This window comes from Typopeltis vanoorti, chromosome 15, assembly GCF_054136105.1.
Source record: "Typopeltis vanoorti isolate ZY-2024b chromosome 15, IOZ_Tvanoo_1.0, whole genome shotgun sequence".
NCBI classification, from domain to species: Eukaryota; Metazoa; Arthropoda; class Arachnida; order Uropygi; family Thelyphonidae; genus Typopeltis; species Typopeltis vanoorti.
The window spans coordinates 39,544,110-39,565,317 of NC_143563.1; the positions used below are offsets into that span (position 1 = coordinate 39,544,110).

General features: G+C 35.7%; 1 protein-coding gene across 1 annotated transcript; it reads left to right on the top strand.

Moving 5' to 3' along the window:
• Positions 1-579: 579 nt before the first annotated feature.
• LOC150098666 (uncharacterized) lies at positions 580-2,396 on the top strand (the record flags this gene model as incomplete). Its single annotated transcript, XM_090405731.1, has 1 exon — positions 580-2,396. A coding segment is annotated over one exon (1,128 nt), but the record flags the coding sequence as incomplete, so codon positions are not given.
• Positions 2,397-21,208: the final 18,812 nt, after the last annotated feature.

Below are 21,208 nucleotides of genomic sequence, written 5' to 3' on the forward strand. Positions count from 1 at the left end.
AATTTGAAATAAATTTTTCTGGATAGGAATGCAGAAACAGGTATTTATTTCATAAAAGATTAATAATTCTTGCACTATCTAAATTTAAATTATCATACGATAATTTTCCAATGAAACATTTTAGAGTTGTTGGTTTTTGTAATATTTGAATTAAAATATTTAATTTTGTTTTGCAGATTATAAATTACTTTGGAGATTTTTGAAGAACTTCTGAAGAATGCAAATGTCTAAAATTAATTTATATGTAATAGTATGTACAATTTTATCTGTGGAATATTTTGTGTTTCTGTTTTACCAGTTATATTTCATAGAGGATATAGTATATCTAAATAGAAAATGTTGTCATATTAGAATCAACTGATAATAATTCATACTTTATGTGAAAAGTATTGTTCCTCTTTCATGAAATCTTGCAGAAATCAAGCAGCCAAGAGTATTTACAAAATGGAAAAAATTTACCTTTGTAAATTTTGTGGCAAGACATTTTCACAGTTAGGACATCTTTCAACACATGAAAGAATTCACACTCATGAGAAAAGTTTCATCTGCAAATTTTGTGATAAGGCTTTCTTACAGCGTGGACATCTTGTTGTTCATGAAAAAATTCACAACAATGAGAAACCTTTTCTATGTGAATACTGTGGGAAGGTGTTTTCATTATTCCATAGTCTTCTTGTTCATAGAAGAAGTCACACTAGTGAAAAACCTTTTTCATGTAAAATTTGTGGCAAAGCATTTCCTCGAGCTGACTATCTTACTTCACACTTCAGAATACACACACGTGAAAAACCATATACATGTAAAACATGTGGAATGTCCTTTGCACATGCTTCGCATATTTACCAACACAAAAAAATTCATTCTAAAGAGAAGCGATTTACATGTGAAACATGTAATAAAGCATTCACTTTTTTAGCACACCTGTTGTCACACAGGAGAACACACAATAATGAGAAACCATTTGCTTGTGATTTGTGTGAAAAAAGATACAAGTATCGTCAGTATCTTGTTATTCACAAACGAATTCACAATAACGAAAAGCCATTTAAATGTGAAATATGTGGAAAGCAATTTACAGCTTCAGGCACTCTTAAAATACACATAAGAGTTCATACTAAGGAGAAGCCATATCCATGTGAAGTTTGTGGAAAAGCATTTTCACGTTCTGGAAATCTTCAAAGTCACATGAGAGTTCATACCTTGGAGCGACCTTATATATGTGAAGTATGTGGAAAAGACTTTTCTGCCGCAAAGCATCTTAAAAGACACACAAGAATTCACACTCAAGAGAAACCTTATGCATGTAAAACATGTGGAAAATCATTTTCCGACTATAGTGGTTTTAAAGTTCATTCCAGAATTCACACAAATGAGAGACCTTTTGTGTGTGCATTTTGTGGCAAGGCATTTTCAAGTAGTGCATCTTTTAAGTCACATATAAGAATCCATACTAATGAAAAACCCTTTTCATGTGAAATATGTGGGAAAAAATTTTCACGCTCACATCATCTAACATCACATCGTCGACTACATACTAATGAGAAACCATTTGAATGTGAAAAATGTGGCAAGAAATTTGCAGAAGTAGCAAATCTGAAAGTTCATTTAAGAATTCATACCAAAGAAAAACCCTTTACATGCAATACCTGTGGAAAATCATTTTCCCAATCAGGTAGTCTTCGTGGACATATGAAAACTCATAGATGAAATTCATTCTTTCGATGACAAATAATATTACATAAAATTTCTGTTGCTTATTATTTCTCTATGCATATATCTAATAGCAACCACAGTTTGCAGTTATGATTAGAAACAACCACAAATTTTATGTTTTGAGTAAAAATTATACATCAGAAACCTGTAAGAATTAGTCTCCATGCTTTTTTATTTAGGATAATTAATCAAAATGATTGTTATGTGCAGAGTTTTATGATAGTTGAAAACAGGTTATAAAAAAAACTTTTCGTGAAACATTGCTTCTCTGCTGAGAGCATAGATATAAAATAAGGTGAAATTTATAAACATCTTGATAGTTAGATAATAAACCTTTGTTTATTAACATTTCTTTAATTTAGTATATGAAGAAATTTGTTATGTAAATGAATAATACTTTAACATGTTTGACTTAATTTTCAAAATTGAATTGTAATTTTTATTACTGTTTGCTTGTTGAATAATAATATAATACTGCAATATTGTTATGGTGAAGCATCTATCTGTTGTTACTGTGGAAGTCATATATTGGTTATTAAGCTGGCTTCCATTAAAAACTGTAACAAACTTACTCAATATTTTGTATATACAGTAGCTCAGCATTAATCAGAATGTAGTCACATAAAAGTTGAATTTGGATTCTAAAAGAGAGAAGAAAGAAAGAATATAATCCATCTAGATCTACTTTGCTGCTCTACTTAAAGAACTCATTCAAGTGAATGAAAAATATACATTAGGAAGTAAAGTAGTTTCATTTTGATATATATATATATATATATATATATATATATGGGCAATTATTATAACTTTACATAATCTAGATGAATTTTAATATCATGCCTTTACCCATATCATTTTCCCCAAATATAATATTTAAGAAACATATTAATATTTTGCCCAGGCATGGTATTGATTTATTTTTAAGCTCTGCAGCAATTTATGTAGGTGTGGTTAAAAACAAAACAAACAAACAAACAAAAAAAAACTTTTTTCTCTGATATCAATATATATATATATGTATATATTCATTTTTCTAAATTAACTGACTTAAAACCCGAGAATTATAACACAATGACATTTATTTGAAAAAACACAACATGTTTCGTCAAGAATGACTTCATCAGGCGATAAGAACATAGAAAGATATTAAAAGACACTGAAATTAACATTGACACACTCTAAAGCTATACAATTATAAAGCCATAATATTTGACTGTAAAATACAGTTATTATGAGCTTGAACTACAGTCCGAGTTAAAGTTCTATTGTTGTACACCTGTGCGCGTGTGGAATCACGTGATCTTCAGTATCTAATAGTAGAGTTGAAAGAGTCAGGCAAATTATAGCTAAGATTGTTATTCATGTGAAAAGGGTCCAAGGTGATTTCCTTTGATTCGACAATGCGGCGCTCTACCTCATCATGGCAGATGTGTAGGTTTGAAGTTGATGTCCAATTTATTTCATGTTGGTGGCTTTCGTTGTTCGTGTTTATTGAAAACAGGACATGGCCTGACAGAGCAGTTGCTCTGGTTCTTTTATAAGCAATGTCGTGTTGGTGCTCTTCGAGACGTAGTAAGATAGATTTCTCCGTCTGCCCATAGTAAGGCTTTCCGCATTCACAAGTGACCTTGTATATACCTGGGAATTGTAGAAGGTTGTGAGGTTGTTTATAGTTGTTGAAGCATGATCTTATTTTTGGCATAGTCGAGAAGCACGTTTTTATGTTAAACTTCTTTAGAATTCTACTCAGCTTTTTGGATAGTGTGCTGATATATGGCAAGACGATATGACCTTTGGAGTCGTCCTGTCTCCAAAGGTCGACGGTGGGATAATTGGTTGTTAATATTTTTTAGAGAGTAGCCATTGTTTTTAAAGGTCCATTTAAGATGTTGTAGTTCCTTTTTCAGTTCTTCTTCATCCGACAGTACAGATCTTGCACAATTCGCTGGAGTTGATATAATACCCAACTTTTGCGCTGGATGGTGATGGGATGACGCATGCAAATATCTGTCTGTATGAGTTGGCTTTCTAAATATAGAGACTTTAATTGATTCAGGCATCTTGGTGAGTTTAACATCTAGGAAACAGATGGAACTATTTTCTTCAATCTCCATAGTCAATTTTATATCTTGATGGCGTTTCTCGACCACTTAAACAACCGCCATCAAGATATAAAATTGACTATGGAGATTGAAGAAAATAGTTCCATCTGTTTCCTAGATGTTAAACTCACCAAGACGCCTGAATCAATTAAAGTCTCTATATTTAGAAAGCCAACTCATACAGACAGATATTTGCATGCATCATCCCATCACCATCCAGCGCAAAAGTTGGGTATTATATCAACTCTAACGAATTGTGCAAGATCTGTACTGTCGGATGAAGAAGAACTGAAAAAGGAACTACAACATCTTAAATGGACCTTTAAAAACAATGGCTACTCTCTAAAAAATATTAACAACCAATTATCCCACCGTCAACGTAGCAACGCAGAGACACAGGACGACTCCAAAGGTCATATCGTCTTGCCATATATCAGCACACTATCCAAAAAAGCTGAGTAGAATTCTAAAGAAGTTTAACATAAAAACGTGCTTCTCGACTATGCCAAAAATAAGATCATGCTTCAACAACTATAAACAACCTCACAACCTTCTACAATTCCCAGGTATATACAAGGTCACTTGTGAATGTGGAAAGCCTTACTATGGGCAGACGGAGAAATCTATCTTACTACGTCTCGAAGAGCACCAACGCGACATTGCTTATAAAAGAACCAGAGCAACTGCTCTGTCAGTCCATGTCCTGCTTTCAATAAACACGAACAACGAAAGCCACCAACATGAAATAAATTGGACATCAACTTCAAACCTACACATCTGCCATGATGAGGTAGAGCGCCGCATTGTCGAATCAAAGGAAATCACCTTGGACCCTTTTCACATGAATAACAATCTTAGCTATAATTTGCCTGACTCTTTCAACTCTACTATTAGATACTGAAGATCGCATGATTCCACACACGCACAGGTGTACAACAATAGAACTTTAACTCGGACTGTAGTTCAAGCTCATAATAACTGTATTTTATAGTTGAATGTTATGGCTTTATAATTGTATAGCTTTAGAGTGTGTCAATGTTAATTTCAGTGTCTTTTAATATCTTTCTATGTTCTTATCGCCTGATGAAGTCATTCTTGACGAAACAAGTTGCATTTTTTCAAATAAATGTCATTGTGTTATAATTCTCGGGTTTTAAGTCGGTTAATTTAGGAAAATGAACATATCCCAACCCCGAGTTAATAGTACTAATTATGTATATATATATATATATACACACACACACACATACAATAATAATTATTATTATTTATATGGACATCCCACAGAGTCAAAAGACTCATTGTGGTGGAAGATCCACTCTATCTAGTAACACAGTACCTGTCATACAGCTCCTTATAGCTATTCACTGTTGGGGCACTCACAACTACCTCTGGCAATCCCAGTCCATTTCACTCATTTGCCATTCTCCAAGTAAACATCTTGTCTTCACACCCTTACTAACCACACTCTTAGACAATTTCCAAGTGTGACCCCCTTTTTTTCCGACTATTTCCTGATGTACTGAAAAAGTTCTTCTGTATCAATCTTATAGTATCTCTTTAGTAACTTATTTCTATCATATCCCCTCTCCTCTACCTTTCAGCTAAACTCTATAAACCACACACCCTGAATCTCTCCTCATAGGGAACATTCCACACACGTCACCAGTTTGGTCACTTGTTTCTGAATCCTCTCTGCACCACCTCCCAATCTCCAAGAAATGCAGGTGATCAAATCTGCACAGTCAACATGTGGCTGAATCATAGCCTTATAAAGAGGGATAATTACTTCTCTATCTTTATTTCACCAACCTTATATCCATTCCCACTCTTGCAATACGTCCTCTGAATTTCAAATCTCTATCCACCATCACCCCCAGATCACTAGCCTCATCAGTTTCCTGTAAACTAGGTACCATCAATATGATACAAAAGGTGTAATCTTTTCATCCTGAAGTACTTTACCTTACATTTTACAACATTTAATTGATTACCATTGTCCTTTTCCCACACTGCCAATTTATTTAAATCATCCTGTAAGATATCTACATCACCTTTATCAACTATTGTTCTCCTTGTTTTGCATCATCAGCACATACCTGAATGTGTTCCTTCAAATTTTCTGCTGTATCATTAATGTACAAATTAAAGGGTAGTAGTCCTAGTACAGAGACCTGGGGCACTCCACTAGCCACCCTCATTTGCCTTGATTCCATTCCACCATACAACAACCTCTGATGCCTGTCTGTCTGTCAGCCCCCCCCCCCCCAACCTTATAACCTTATATCCATTCCCACATTTATTTGCAATCCCACCAACAAGTCAAGGACTCTCTGGAAGAATCAGATAATAATAATAATACTTTACAGAGGATCTTGCATTCTGTACAAGGTACTTCATCTTTGTCATGTCCTTAGGTAATGTTTTATATCATACATCTACAATCATCATAATTTATTTACTAAAATAAAGAGCCAAAAGCTTCATTTTGGCAATGCAAAATTACATAAATCAAGTGGATATTAAATCCAGCATTATTTCAAAGCTGAATGCAGAAACGATGAAAGTTTCATATGAAATTTGACCAGAGAGCTTACAGGAATATACTCGCTGGCATTTACATTGCATTCAGCTTTGAAATAATGCTGGATTTAATATCCACTTGATTTATATAATCATACTTTATGATTTTAATAGTATAATTGTCTGTTTAGCTTGCTGTAGCTTCCATAAAACTACAATGGAAGAAGGAAGACCATCACAGGTTTGATTCTATTTGCTAACCATTGGAACTTTTTTTCTCCACTACTTATTCCCACTTTTTTCAGGTTCCTGAGTTAGTCTTGGTGCAAACAAGTCGAGTTTCCCTTACTAGAAAGCCAGGATTTTAATTCCACAACTCAGAAAACTGCAGAACTCATGTTATTTCGTACAGTATGGCTTAAGGTTAGAAACAGAAGATTCCAGTAGTTATATGCTATACTCTCATCACCCATAAGTCTACAAACTTTCGATAGTCATAAACTTGATTTCAGTGCCCATTAGGGTTGAAAAAGTTCTGCCTGCTCTCTTTGGGAAGAGGTTTTTAGAGAATTTATTATTATCATTTTTTATTGATTCTTTTCTTTGCAGTGTTATTAGATATACTTATATCCATCTATTTATTTATATCTATATACCTTGGAGGTGTCACATAATTAATTTGTCAAATACACACAATGACACTATTACTACCATCAATGCCATCACCATCAACACTAGTATTTTTTTCTCTGTAAATACATATAGTTATATATATATAAGATTTAGGCATATCCTTGTTTAGAAACATGTTATGTGTAGTAAATATAACTGCATTATTCTCTTAGTCTTCATTTTATATAAACATTATTTGTGTATATTTTCATTACATAAAAATATTTTAAATCCAGTTTTAACACCCTACTGGACATGATGTGTTTATATCAGTCAAAACATAGATGTCAACTGTACCATTTCTTTTGAAAGATAGCTACAGAGGAGCACAGGATGATGGTTGGTATATTTTGTCTACTGTGGCCAATTGAGGCTAAATGTATTTCAAAAGGGTTTTATGACAGAAACTGCCTTTTTATTATTATTATTATTACGTGACACCTCCAGAGAGTCCATAGACTCATCGAGGGAGGGCATCTACTCTACAACTCTGTCTTCACCACTCAATCCACCAACTACAACGAACGACGACTACCATCATTATCTACACCAATGCCATCTACTGTCCACCACTAATATTTTTCACAAACATCCATACCCATTGCGGGATTCAAACCCATAGCCTTTTGACTGGAGAGCGGATATGCTAACCACATGGCCAACAGTGTTATTACTTTGTTTGATCATAAATGTACCTGTCTTTGCTCTTCCTTTAGTAAATTATGAAATAATTAGTTGCCATTGTTTTTTGTTTTAATATTATAGATGAGTTTTCTGGCATTTCACCTCACCTTTGTAGGACAAGTAGTCAGCCTAAATTCAGAATCGGTTGTCTATGAAATGACAGTAGAGAAACTTGTTTTGTGTATCTAAAAATCTAGAACCTAACTTACCCAAAAAAGAACCTAATAAAGTTCCTGTGTTGTTATGGATAGATTGAAAGTTTTATGAGAGGAAAAAATCTCATTACAGTTATTCATGAATAACTGTAATGAGACATTTTATAGAAATGTGTGGGAGACAATAATACTTGAAAAAACAGTTTAGCACATGTAAGGGAAATTACAGTTTATTAATAACTCCTGTATATTTTGCTCACTGTAACAGGAGCATCATTTGGGGGGGGGGGGAATTGGTTATGATATTCAAAATATGAACACAAGAATGAGTCATACACGTAAGTATTCTTCCACTTGTTTTGGTTGCCTAGCTCAGTGAACAAGAGAAATATGTTGCATCTACCACAATTTATGGTGATTACTTTTCAGAACTTAGAAATAAGCATGAAATCTGTTTGATTGCAATTAAAGCAATGAGCAGGGTTTCACAGATTTCAAGGAATAGATGATTGAATTTAATCATAATTTATTTGCATGGTATTAATAGCACCAAATTAACTATTTTTTAAAAAAGATGTTTATAAACTGGCTTATATTTGTCGGATTTCACACCAGCATCATCAGAACACAAAGCATCATGTTATAGTTTACATGTGTGTGGATTATAAACTTAGGTAACTGTTCAGCAAGTTTATATTTGCAAAAAAAAAATTTATTTTCTTACAACATTAGAGAGTGCTAAATTAGGCTTTTAGATCCTCAGTAAGTGAAACAATTCAAATAGTAACTGACAAAGGATCTAAAGGCCTCATTTGGCACTTTCTAATGTTATAAGAAAATAAATTTTTTGCACATATAAGCTTGCTAAACAGTTAGCTAAGTGTCTTGCCACCCCCCCCCTTATGGGTAACTCATTTACTTTTGTGAAAAATTCATTCCATTTCAAATCATTAGTTAAAAATCATATCCTTAAAAATTCAGACATAATGGGTTTGACTTTATAGTTTACAAATGACAATTACTTTATTTATTTTAGACTTTATTTACTAAGTACCACTAATAGACACTCTTAATTTAATAAAGTCTAAATTTTTCCACCTGATATCTTTGAATTATTCAAATTTACAATGTATTCAGGTTACTTTACATGGGAAGGAAAAATCGACAAAGATTACAAACCTATAGGTACTGCTATAGGTTTCCTCCTTTTAGCTAACTTTTATATGGAACACTTTGAAAACAAAATACTTATCACAACTACATGCAAGTCCCTAATGTGATTATGCTTTGTTGATGATGTGTTTGCCATTTGGCACCATGGACAAGACACTTTTGATGTTTTTGTCACCTACCTAAACAACCAACATCCCCAAAATTCACTTCACACCTAGAAAAAGAATCAAGCTGTTTACCTTTTGGATGGATCATTATCTTTCTCCATTTACAGAAAGCCAACAAATACAGAAGATATCTACATAAACAATCACATCATCATCTAGCCCAACAGTATGGTAATCAAAAACACCATTCCACACAGAGTCAGTGCGATTTGTTCTCATGATACAGCTCTTTCCTCAGAACTTAAATATTTGCACCATACTTTCTTGGCCAATGGCTACAATTCCTACAGAATAGATAAAATACTCCATAGCTCCATTACTTCTCCCTCCTATAACAAACAAGAACAAAACATCACTGTTCCTATTCCCTATGTCAGAGGTACACCAGAAAAGATAGCCAAAGTACTAATAAAACATGGGCTTCACACCACATTCAAACTGCATGTTAAATTAGCAATTCTGATCCATTCTCCTAAGGATAAATCCATCCTAGCATATCCTTGAGATATGAAATTCCTTGTAGCTGTGGCTTGGCTTACTGTTGGAAGATAGGAAGATCTGTTACATCTACCTTGGAGAACATAAAAAGTACATTCACTACCATTATTATGACAAGTCAGTACTGGCAGACCATGCTTTGGACACCCCTTCACACAGGATTAGATGGAAGAAAACCAATGTGTTATTTAGAAGTCATTACAGGTCAGAAAGATTATTTTTAGTCAGCCATGGCTATGAAGAATCCTTCTGACCTGAACAAGTATAGTTGCATTAATTTTCTAAAAATTTGGAGACTTATTTATTTAGCATTTGGCTAAGAAGAATACATGCATATGCCAACACACACACACACACACACACACACACACACACACACACACACACACACACACACACACACACACACACACACACACACACAAAAGACGTACAAGACAATAAAATGTCTTGTATGTCAATAAAAAGACACTTCACACTACAATAGTGTGAAGTGTCTCTATAGTCATAAAAATATACAAATAAGCATAAAATTAAAATTGAATGTCTAAGTTCGACAGCTAATCAACAGCATCTGTAGAAACTGGTATAAAGTCAGTTACAGGTCCCTTAGAGGCTCTTTGAGGACAGTCAGACATGATATTTTGTATAATTTGGTTATCCTCACCACAGTCATAAGATACATTTGGTCTTATCCCCTAAGTAAACAAGGAAGCTCTGCACCTCCATGGTTGGCACAAACCCTATTTAGGGAGGTCCATATTTTCCGAGGTAGATCGAACCCTGATGGAGGGCTGTTTGGGTTAAAGACAGTCTGCAGATTACTGGGGCTTGGGCAGTCTATTCTATGTGCCATGTTGTTGCATCACTGTAAGTGTTTTTAGCATACCATACTGTCGGGCTGGATGACAGTATGATTGTTTATGGAAATATCTTCCTGTGTGTGTTTGCTTTCTGTAAATGGAAAAAAGACAGTGATATCTGAATGTTTGGTGGCTAATGTCAAGAAAAGCAAACAGTTATTACATTCTCTTGCTACTGCAAAGTGAATTTTGGTGTGCTGGATGTATAGGTAGATGACAAAAGCATCAAAAGTGTCTTGTCCATGGAGCCAAATGGCAAACACATCATCAACAAAGCATAACCACACTACGGACTTGCATGTAGTTGTGATAAGTATTTTGTTTTCATGGCACAGCTGCAAAGGATATAGTGGAATTATTGAACGAGTACTTTATCAGCGTATACCATACCAATATAAATTTTCCGGTACAATATGTAGAAGAGAGAGAGAGGCAAATATTAGGATAATTGGAAGTGAAAGAAACAGAGGTATATCATATATTGGTTGGGTTAGATGTGAATAAGGCTGTGGGAATGGATGACATATCTCCATGTATGCTTAAGGAATGTACACCACAGTTGGTTATGCCCTTGACCTTATTTAATGAAAGTTTTGCAGTGGATAGGGTTCCTAAGGAGTGGAAAGAGGGCAAAATAGTACCACTCCACAAGCATGGTTCTAAGACAGAAGTCTCTAACTATAGGCCAATCTGTATAACTGCAGTTGTGGTCAAGGTGTTGAAGAGACTGGTAAGGAATAGAATGCAGAATTGGGTTGATGGACATGACATTCTTTATGATGGTCAGCATGGATTTGTAAAGGGTAGGTCCTGTTTCTGTAATTTACTTGCGGTTTATGATAAAGTGACAAGTGTGTTAGATAAAAGAGAATCATATACAGTGATATTTTTAGACTTTGCAAAAGCATTTAATAGATTACCACATGATAAGTTGGTGTACAACCTGCAGAGGATGGGAGTATATTGGTTAGATGGATCGGAGACTGGCTCTCTGAACGATACCAGCAGGTTATGTATGATGGAGAAGGGTCTCAAAAAAGAAGGGTCACCAATGGTGTGCCCCAGGGTTCTGTTCTTGGGCCCCTGCTGTTTAACTTATTTGTGAATTATATATCATGTGGACTAACTGGGGATCTTCAGTTATTTGCTGATGATGCAAAGTTGGTAAGAATTATAAGTAGTACTGCTGTTGCTGAATCCCTTCAGGAAGATTTGAATAAACTTTTTACTTGGACAAAGGAGTGGGGTTGTAGTTTCAATATCAATAAGTGCAGGGTGTTGCATTTTGGAGTGCAGAAATATAAGGCTATGTACTAAATTGATGGTGCCGTATTGCAGGAAGTGGATGAGATTAGAGATTTGGGAGTGATGGTTGACAGTAGATTGAAGTTTGGAGTGCATATTGATAGTGTTGTAAAAGATGCACATTGTAGTGCTCCTATGATAAGAAATACTCTAACATGCAAGAATAAGGAAGTGGTTGTGCCACTGTATAAGGCACTGGTCAGACCACACTCAGACTATTGTGCTCAGATCTGGTCACCTGGTTTTCAATGTGATGTAGAGACATTGGAGAAAGTCCAGAGACAAGTGACTAAGAATATATCAGTAGTTTGGAATGCTGGCTATGGAGAGGTTGAAGAGATGTGGATTGCAGAGTTTGGTGGATAGGAGGAAGAGAGGTGATATGATAGAGACGTTTAAGTTAGTGAGAGGATTTTATCAGATTAGTCCAGAGGGGATTATAAAAAGAGTAGAAGGTGAAAGGAGAAGAATCAGAGGTCGTTCCTGAAAGTTATGTAAATGTGTGGTGAAGAAGGGTGTGAGGAGTAGATTTTTTACATGGAGAATTGTCAGTGAATGGAATGCATTACCAGAATGTGTTGTTAATGCAAGGAGTTAAGGACTTTAAGATTCTATATGATAAATATGTTATCAGTTGAATGAACCTCTCACGATGAATCTGTCGACTCTATGGAGGGTGTAATAATAATAATAATAATTATAGTAAAGTGTTCCATGTAAAAGTTAGCTAAAGAGGGGAACCTACAGCAGTACCATTAATCTCTTTCTAGATTTTTCCTCCCCATGTAAAGTAACCTGCATACGTTGTAAATTTGAATAATTCAATGATATCAGAGGAAAATTTAAATTAACAGTGTCTATTAGTAGTACATTAATAAAGTAGTGACATCAAAACTAATTATTATGCTTGAAGTTTTAATGATATGATTTTTAACTAATGATTTGAAATGGACTGAATTTTTTACAAAAGTAGAGTAGCTGACAGTAGGGGGGGGCACAAAAGGCTTATCTAACTGTTTGGAACCTTATATTTGTAAAAAATTTGGGAAACTATTATCTTAAGATCAACTCTTGTAATACTTTTTTTTACAACATTAGAGTGCCAAATTAGGACTTTAGATCTTTTGTCTGTTATAATTTGAATTGTTTCACTTAATCATTGTTGTGTGCAAACTATAACATGCTGCTTGGGTGCCCTGAAGATTCTGATTTGAAATCCAATGAAATATTGTTATTATTATTATTGTGTTGACACTCCAAGGAACTTATCGTGGGAGGACACTCTACTCTGCTTCACTCATCTCTCCATCTCCCCTACTATTTATTTCTCCACCTAAATATGGCTGCTGCTATCAGTATTATCTACTGCCCATCATGACCACTGACAACATCACATTTAATTGTCATCCTCAGAAGCATTAAGAAATAGTTACAAGAAAACACAAGATGAAAAAATTCTCTTCCATTTCCATTTTGACCATCTCAAAGAAAGCAACACAAGCTACAGATGCAGTTTCCTCTACACTGTGTACAACATCTAGAATTATGGGAAGCAACGAAGGCTATTAAGCCACTTTATGAAGGATCTAACTACACGATACTTCCGAGCAATAGAGCCAAATTTACATTGTGCTGCAGAAACTCAAAATCTCTTAAGATCATAGTTGCATTTCTGAAGATTCACTACTCATGTACAAACCAGGTGATATGAAATGTGAAAAGAGCACCCTTTCCTTCATGGTTACATGGTGATCAGAATTCATTATAAAAATTATGGAAACAAACATTCCTAATCTTAACAGTAATGGTGGCATAAAAATCCAAAGAATTTGGATGGCACACATTCATCCCACTTAGTTCTTCAAGAGTTCCAGAAAAACCCAGACTTTAGGATCTAAGCAATTATTTCAGTTTTTATTGGCCACCATCCATACTGTTTGGTATGGATGGTGGCCATACCATATGTATATACCTATAGGAGTAACTTTGTGTGAATATGTTGTTCCCTAGTTTATTTTTGTAACCAAATATTATTATTATTATTATTTAACACCTCCAGGGAGTCCAAAGACTCATCAAGGGAGGGCACCTACTCTCCAACTACAACAACCGCAACTACACCAACACCACCTACACCTACCACCACCAGTAGTATTTCCGAAGACAATCACAAACATCCATTCCCATGGCGGGATTCGAAGCCGCAGCCTTTTGGCTGGAAAGCAAATATGCTAACCACTCGGCCAACCAAGCCAATTAAATAGATAATGATAATAATAACAGGATTCTAGTATTGATGTAGTAAAGTTTTTTTTTTTCACCAGAATCAGGCCAGTAGTTTTAACAGTCAACCAAATCAATGTGACTTTAGCATACCATGTAGATTGTAGTGCGGCTTGTTTCTTTGTATATATGTGTATATCCCAGATGATAACCTTAATGTGAAGGTCAAAACATAGAGTGATTATTTTGGTTTATATTAAACTGAAGTTTTACTCTAACACAGTAGTTGTTTCCATAATTTTTATAGTGAAAAGAGCACCATTGTGACATCTAATGACAAACAGAAATGGATAAGTCTCATGCAGACATCTTGAGCAGCTTTATGACTGAAAATATGAACATTATTTCCTAGTAATTGTTCTAGAAAAAGAAGCTAGATATTGGGCGACTTAACGATGGCTTAAATTAATTCTAGATCTGCTTTTCCACTTTGATCCTACTGAAAATAAAGAATATGCCTTCACTGACCAATACAATGCCCAGTATGATTGGATTCAGAAATCAGATCTTTTCTTAAATTTCATCCTATCCACAGAAGGTTTTGATAAACCTATATAAGCCATTATAGCCAAAATAGTTTGTTTGGTGTTGTTAATACTGTTAAAATGTTATAAATAACATTCAACACCTAAGCTATTAGATTGATCGAATTTTAATTTACCTTAGTGCAACATCTTTGTCTGATTCCAGTGAACTCTATGTCTAAATGTCAATGGCATGATATGTTTGGTCTGAACCCTCTTATTCTAGAAAATGTATATACAGTGGAACCTTGGTTGTCGAACTTAATTCATTCCCAAAGGCTGTTCGGAAACCGAATTGTTCAAAAATTGAAACCATTTTCCCATAAGAATTAATGTAAAATGGATTAATCCGTTCCCGAACCCCACCCTAGATGATTGTTTATTTAAACCTTTACAACAGTACTTCATGCATAAGATCGTATACAAACATAATGAAAATGCATAATAAAATCTTACATAAAAAGAATAAACACAATAAATAGATAAAATATAGATGAAAATTGATCTCCTCTTTATTTTTGAGTACTGTACAGATAGTTGATTTCGCTATACTGAACTGCATAGCAAGATCCGAGATAACGCCATTTTCATGTTTGGATATGATTTCTTTTTTCATCTCTATCGTGGTTCTAACAACTTTTCTTTTCGCTTTGCTGCTATCACTATTCTTCTGCAGCCCCATGGTGGCTTAATTAATAATAATTTATGAAAAAAAAAACAACAAAACAAAGAAAATCAAGAAAACTCACTGCAAATTCGAGCAGGTGCCTGCACTGAACAAAGGCTGCCACGTAACTGACACTTTACCACCTTACAGCTCAGCACATGGAGCACCTGGTTGCTGTTCGCCTGTTCAGGAACTGAAATTCTTCGGAAACTTGGGCGTTTTTTGTTTCAAAAATATGTTTGGGAGCTGAATTGTTCGAGAACAGAGGCGTTCGACAACCGAGGTCACACTGTACATTGGTATTGGTATTTTGGTTAGAAGATTCAGTATTATACTGAGTGAGGAATTTTTATTTTTAAGTTAATATAGTGATCTGATTATTATAGAACTGCTTCCAGAGAATAGATAGTATCATCAAAGATCCATTCAGACCACATCATCACTTATCAACCTTAATTAAACTTTTTAACAGATTATTATATTGGTGAATCTTCTGACTCCATAGAGATACCAATATAATAATCTGTTAACAGGAGACCCACACTAACATTAATATACACAATACCTATCATATCTCTCCTTAAGCTCATTCACTTTCTGAGCACTTACAACTAATTCTAGCAATCCATTCCACTCACTCACCACTCTCCAAGCAAAAAATCTCAGCACACTCTTATGCAACTTCCAAAGGAGACCTCTACTTCTCTCTCTCTCTATTCGTTATGAAAAATTTTTACCACCTTACCACCACTGATTTTAGCATTTGCTGTCCAATCCTGCATTTATAAGTGAACCTTCTTTGAATAAAGGGTACTGGCACTGCATTAAATGCTGAGGCATGAAAGAGGAGGCTGAAAACATGATCAGAGTTATATACAAAACACATTTCTATGAGTCAATTAAATTGTTTCCCAGGGTTTATTATACCCCATGCAACTGCATTTTAGATAAACAGACCATTTTGTAGAGAAATGGATAAGTGTGGATAACTTGTATTATAACAAGTTAATTCTATTTCCTGCATGGCATTGGCACATTACACAAAATTCCTTTGGAGGGACACAGGCAAACATTTGTTCAAAGAAAGTACTGAGGTTCTGTTGGATTGTCCTGATTAAATCAGGATGATAGCTCATCCATACTCAGAGTTTGGGAGATTGTTATTCTAAGATGTTGCAATTAATTTTTTTTTTAATCTAATAATCTTTTTATCGTCTCCTAAACTGTTACTTAGTTTGGCATCTGCCTTGGGTGGTTTAGCTAATTGGTAAACCATCTTTCTGAAGGTTTCAGAGACTTCTGTAGATGGGAAACATCTTGAAAGTTGCCGCCTCGCATATTTACCACACTGCATGCAGCAGGAGTTTTTGTTGAAAGATATCAAATCTTGTTATGTCTTTCTGAGTCTTTTTCCGACCATCTTAACATTAAACACTTACTTTGCTAATCTTTCCTCTTCCAATCTCGTCAGGTTACCATACCACTAGAGATTAGCCCTCCTCACACATTCCTAAATACTAACATTGTTAAGCTTCATTTTTAATATGATTCTGCCACTGATGCTGTCTGTTCACTCCCCTAATCTTATCATATACTCTTAACTTTATTTATTTATAACTCAAGCTTACTGATCCATAAGAGTTATTAGTAATAGTGCAGATGTGGCAGCCCTGCAAGAGGATTTAAACTAGACAGATTGGTGAATAAATGGGATATCTGTTTATTGCAGCAAAATGTAAAGTCTTGAAGTTTGGGATACATTGATGGGAGGCTGATAACTCTATTGGAGGAGCTGTACTGGAGGAATTACGGGAGCATGGGATCTGGGGGGGTGATGACTGATAGAAACCTGAAATTCAGGGAACATATTGCAAAGGTAGGGAAGTAATCCAGAGAATTGTTGCAACACTGAGAAGGACGCTGACCTGCAGAGATAAAAGAGTTATTGTTCCATTGTATAAGACCCTGATCAGATCACACTTAGACTATTGTTCTCAAATTTGGTCTTCAGGATTTAAAGGGGATAAATTAATTGTGGAAAGGGTAAAGAGGCGGATAACAAAGATAGTTTCAGGATTGTTCAATGTTAGTCATGAGGATCAGCTGAGGGAATGTGGACTGCAGAGTTTGGTATTTAGAAGAAGGAGAAGTGATAGTTTTACAGGCAGTACTCTGTCGACGGTACTACCTGTAACTACCTCTCATCAGTTTACAGGCAGTACCGTCGACAGGGTGTAGCATAGAGGCAGCTTGCCTCACAGCACGGCTTAATAAGGGCATTCGTTCAGCCATGTGGTAGACGCGATCGCTACAAAAGTGCGGAAAGAAGTTTTTCCAAGCTTAAACTGATTAAAAATTATTTGCGAACACAATGACCTAATAAAGATTGGTTGGTCTAGCATCTATATCGATTCAGGCAGACATAGCTTAAAATTTAAATTTAGACAAGCTTATAAATAGTTTTATTGTGCGATATCCACATAGAACAAACATTTAATTAATATTATTATGTAATCATTTTGCATTAATGTTTCTCTTATTATAAAAACAAAATAGCAATTGGAGATTATTCTTATATTTTTGTCTTATAATCCATCAGATGCGATATTTAATTGTTTACCTTCATCTGGTGACGGCCCTGGTTACAAGGTTGACACTGGGAAGTTCTTTCTCTTGGTGGAATGCAGGAAGGAGCAATGACAAGGGACCATCCCTGGAAGTTACGAAAGGAAGCTTTGAGCAAGAGGATGAGGAGTGGTTTCTTTGCGTGGAGAGTGGTTGAACCATAGAATGCATTGCCTGATAAGAGTGGTGCAAGCAAGAATGGTCAAGGAGTGGTATGATAGACTTTGTGTTTCCTAGGAAGAACCTCTTACAATGAGTCTTTTGACTCCATGGGGGCCTCAGTAATAATAATAAGTTAAAATTGGTTTGAAAGCTATGATATACAACTAGTTTAGTGTTTTGATTAATTACTCTTTTATTTCATAAAAATTTATTCAGCTTATTTCCCACTATACCATCTTTCCTAATTCTGTTTATTTCCATATTATTTTTCCATCTTCACTGAAAATTGTGATTAAATATTGGAAATTATTATTATCCAGGCCTTCATGTATTCAAAAGACACTTCGTGGGAGGTCATTTTCAGGAAACACAAAATTTATCATACCACTCATTGAACTCATTGACCATTCTTACTCTAACCACTCTCTCAGGCAATGCATTCCACAGTTCAACCACCCTCCATGAAAAGAAACCACTCCTCACCCTCTTACTCACAGTTTCCTTTCGTAAATCTCAGGGATGGTCTCTTGTCATCACTCTTTCCCGCCATTCCACCAAGTGAAAGAGCTTCACAATGTCTACCTGTAACTGCCTCTCAACAGTTTAAAAGTCTTGATCATATCACCTCTCCTATCCAACAAACTCTGCAGTCCACATTCCCTCAGTCGATCCTCGTAACTGACGTTGTATAGTCCTGAAACCATCTTTGTTATCCCTCTCTGTACCCTTTCCACAGTTAATTCATCTCCTTCAAATCCTGTGGACCAAATTTGAGAACAATACTCTTAAGTGTAGTCTGATCATGGTCATATACAATGGAATGATAACTCTTTTATCTCTGCAGGTCAGTGTCCTTCTCAGTATTGCAGCAATCCTCTGGGTTACCTTCATCACCTTTGCAATATGCTCCCTGAATTTCAGTTTTCTATCAATCATCACTCCCCAGATCTCTTGACTTCCCTACTTCCTCCAGTGTAGTTCCTCCAATCGAGTATGCATCCTCCCATCAATGGTTCCCAAACTTCAAGACTTTACATTTTGCTGCATTCAACCGACACCCCATTCATTTGACCATCTGTCTAGTTTATTCAAATCCTCTTGCGGGGCTGCCACATCTGCACTATTACTGATAACCTTTCCCAGCTTTACATCATCCGCAAACAACTAAATATCCCCTTGTACTCCATTGACAATATCATTGATATAAAGGTTGCACAATGCAGGTCCCAGTACTGAGCCCTGTGGAACCCCACTTGTAACCTTCTGCTTCCTTGATATTGTCCCACTATACATTACTTTCTAATACCTATCAGACAGCCAATCCTGAATCTATTTGACTAAACATTTAAACCCATGTGCTGCAACTTAAATATCAGCTTATCATGTGGCACCCTGTCAGATGCTTTTGCAGAATCAAAAAAAATGGCAGTATATGCCTTTCCCTCATTAACTGCTCTTGTCACTTTATTATAAAAGGTAATCATATTATTAAAGCAAGAGTGCCCCTTAACAAATCCATGTTGATTCTCATAGATAACATTACTCTCATCTGCCCTTTAACCAAACTGACAGCCCCCATTGATTGGATTGGCTCTTCAATAAAAGTCTGGCTGCGGGAAAAGTACTCAAGGAATGGAAGGAAGGTAAAATGACTGGAAGAGCCAGTCAATGGTACTGTCAGTTCTTTAGCACATTCTCTCAAAACCCATGGTGAAATACCATCCAGTTCCACAGCTTTAGTGGTATCCAGAGTACTCAAATATTTGGAACGCACTCTCCCCTTCCACCTCGAAATCCTGAACCTGCCCTATCCCTCTAGTATTAAAACCTTCTCCAGGATGAAATACTCCAATAAAGTGCTTATTGAACAACTCCACTATGTCCTTTGCATCAGTAACTCTATTCCCATTTTTATCCTGTAATGTCATTCTTCCACAATCATTTCTCCTCCTACTGGCTATATAGCTAAAAAATTCCTTAGGATTTTCTTCTCATATTCCAGTTTTGCCTTCCTCGCCATACTGGTCACTCTCCTGGCTTGTGTCTTATATTCTTCGTATATCTGCCCTCCACTCCTCTCCTTATATCGCTTCCATAATCTCTTTTTCAACTGCAGTTCCTGTTTGATATTGTTTGTCATCCACTTTAACCAAATTGTGTCCACTTCTTCATTCGTGGAATACAGCTTACTATTGCTGCTAACAAAAATTCCTTCACAGTTTACCATGCACTAATGATACCCTGGCCTTCCAATTCTGCCCTCCATGGAACTTCCCCTAGTTGATACCTAAGACTATTATAATCATATCCCTTATAATTCCACATACATTCCCTTTTCTTTAATACACCTGCATGTTTATTCATCTTCCAAGTCAAAACCACATGGTCACTCCTTCCAACTGGTGGGAGAGATGTCATCTCATTTATTATCAGTTCTTCTGATGCTGGTAATAAGTGAGATGACAAAACTCTTGAACCTCTTGTTCCCTCTATTACATGTTGCCTAAGACATTTGTCCCTCAAGAATTCTAGAAATTCCATCCGTTTATTACTACATGCATTTTTCTCTTCCCAGCTTATACTGTTGTAGTTAAAATCCCCCATAACAATCATTCTTCTTGCACTTGCCAAGCTCAACTGCCTAAACATCTCCTGCTCCACATCCTCTGTCCTCCCTGGTTTGTAGCAACACCCCCACTAAATATTCTGTCTTGGCCACTTCTACCTCACACTATATGCTTTCAAAACCATTAGTGTCACTTCCTTCCAAAGCCTCCACTCTTAGAAGACGTAAGTCATTACTTATCATTAGTAGTACTCCACCACCATGTTTTCCTTTCCTATCCTGCCAAAAAAATGCTGTACCCTGCTACTTCAATTCCTGTTATTATATCATCCTCTGTGAACCACATCTCAGAGATCCCAATAATCTTTGGCCAGGCTGATGCTATCAGCTCCACCAATTCATCTCCTTTATTTCAGATATTCCTAGCATTAGTACAAAGCATAAAAATGTCACTGCTTCTATACCTATCATTGTCCTCTCTCGACCCCACTGGACTCAGTGTTACCTAATGTCGTCCTCCTTCTCC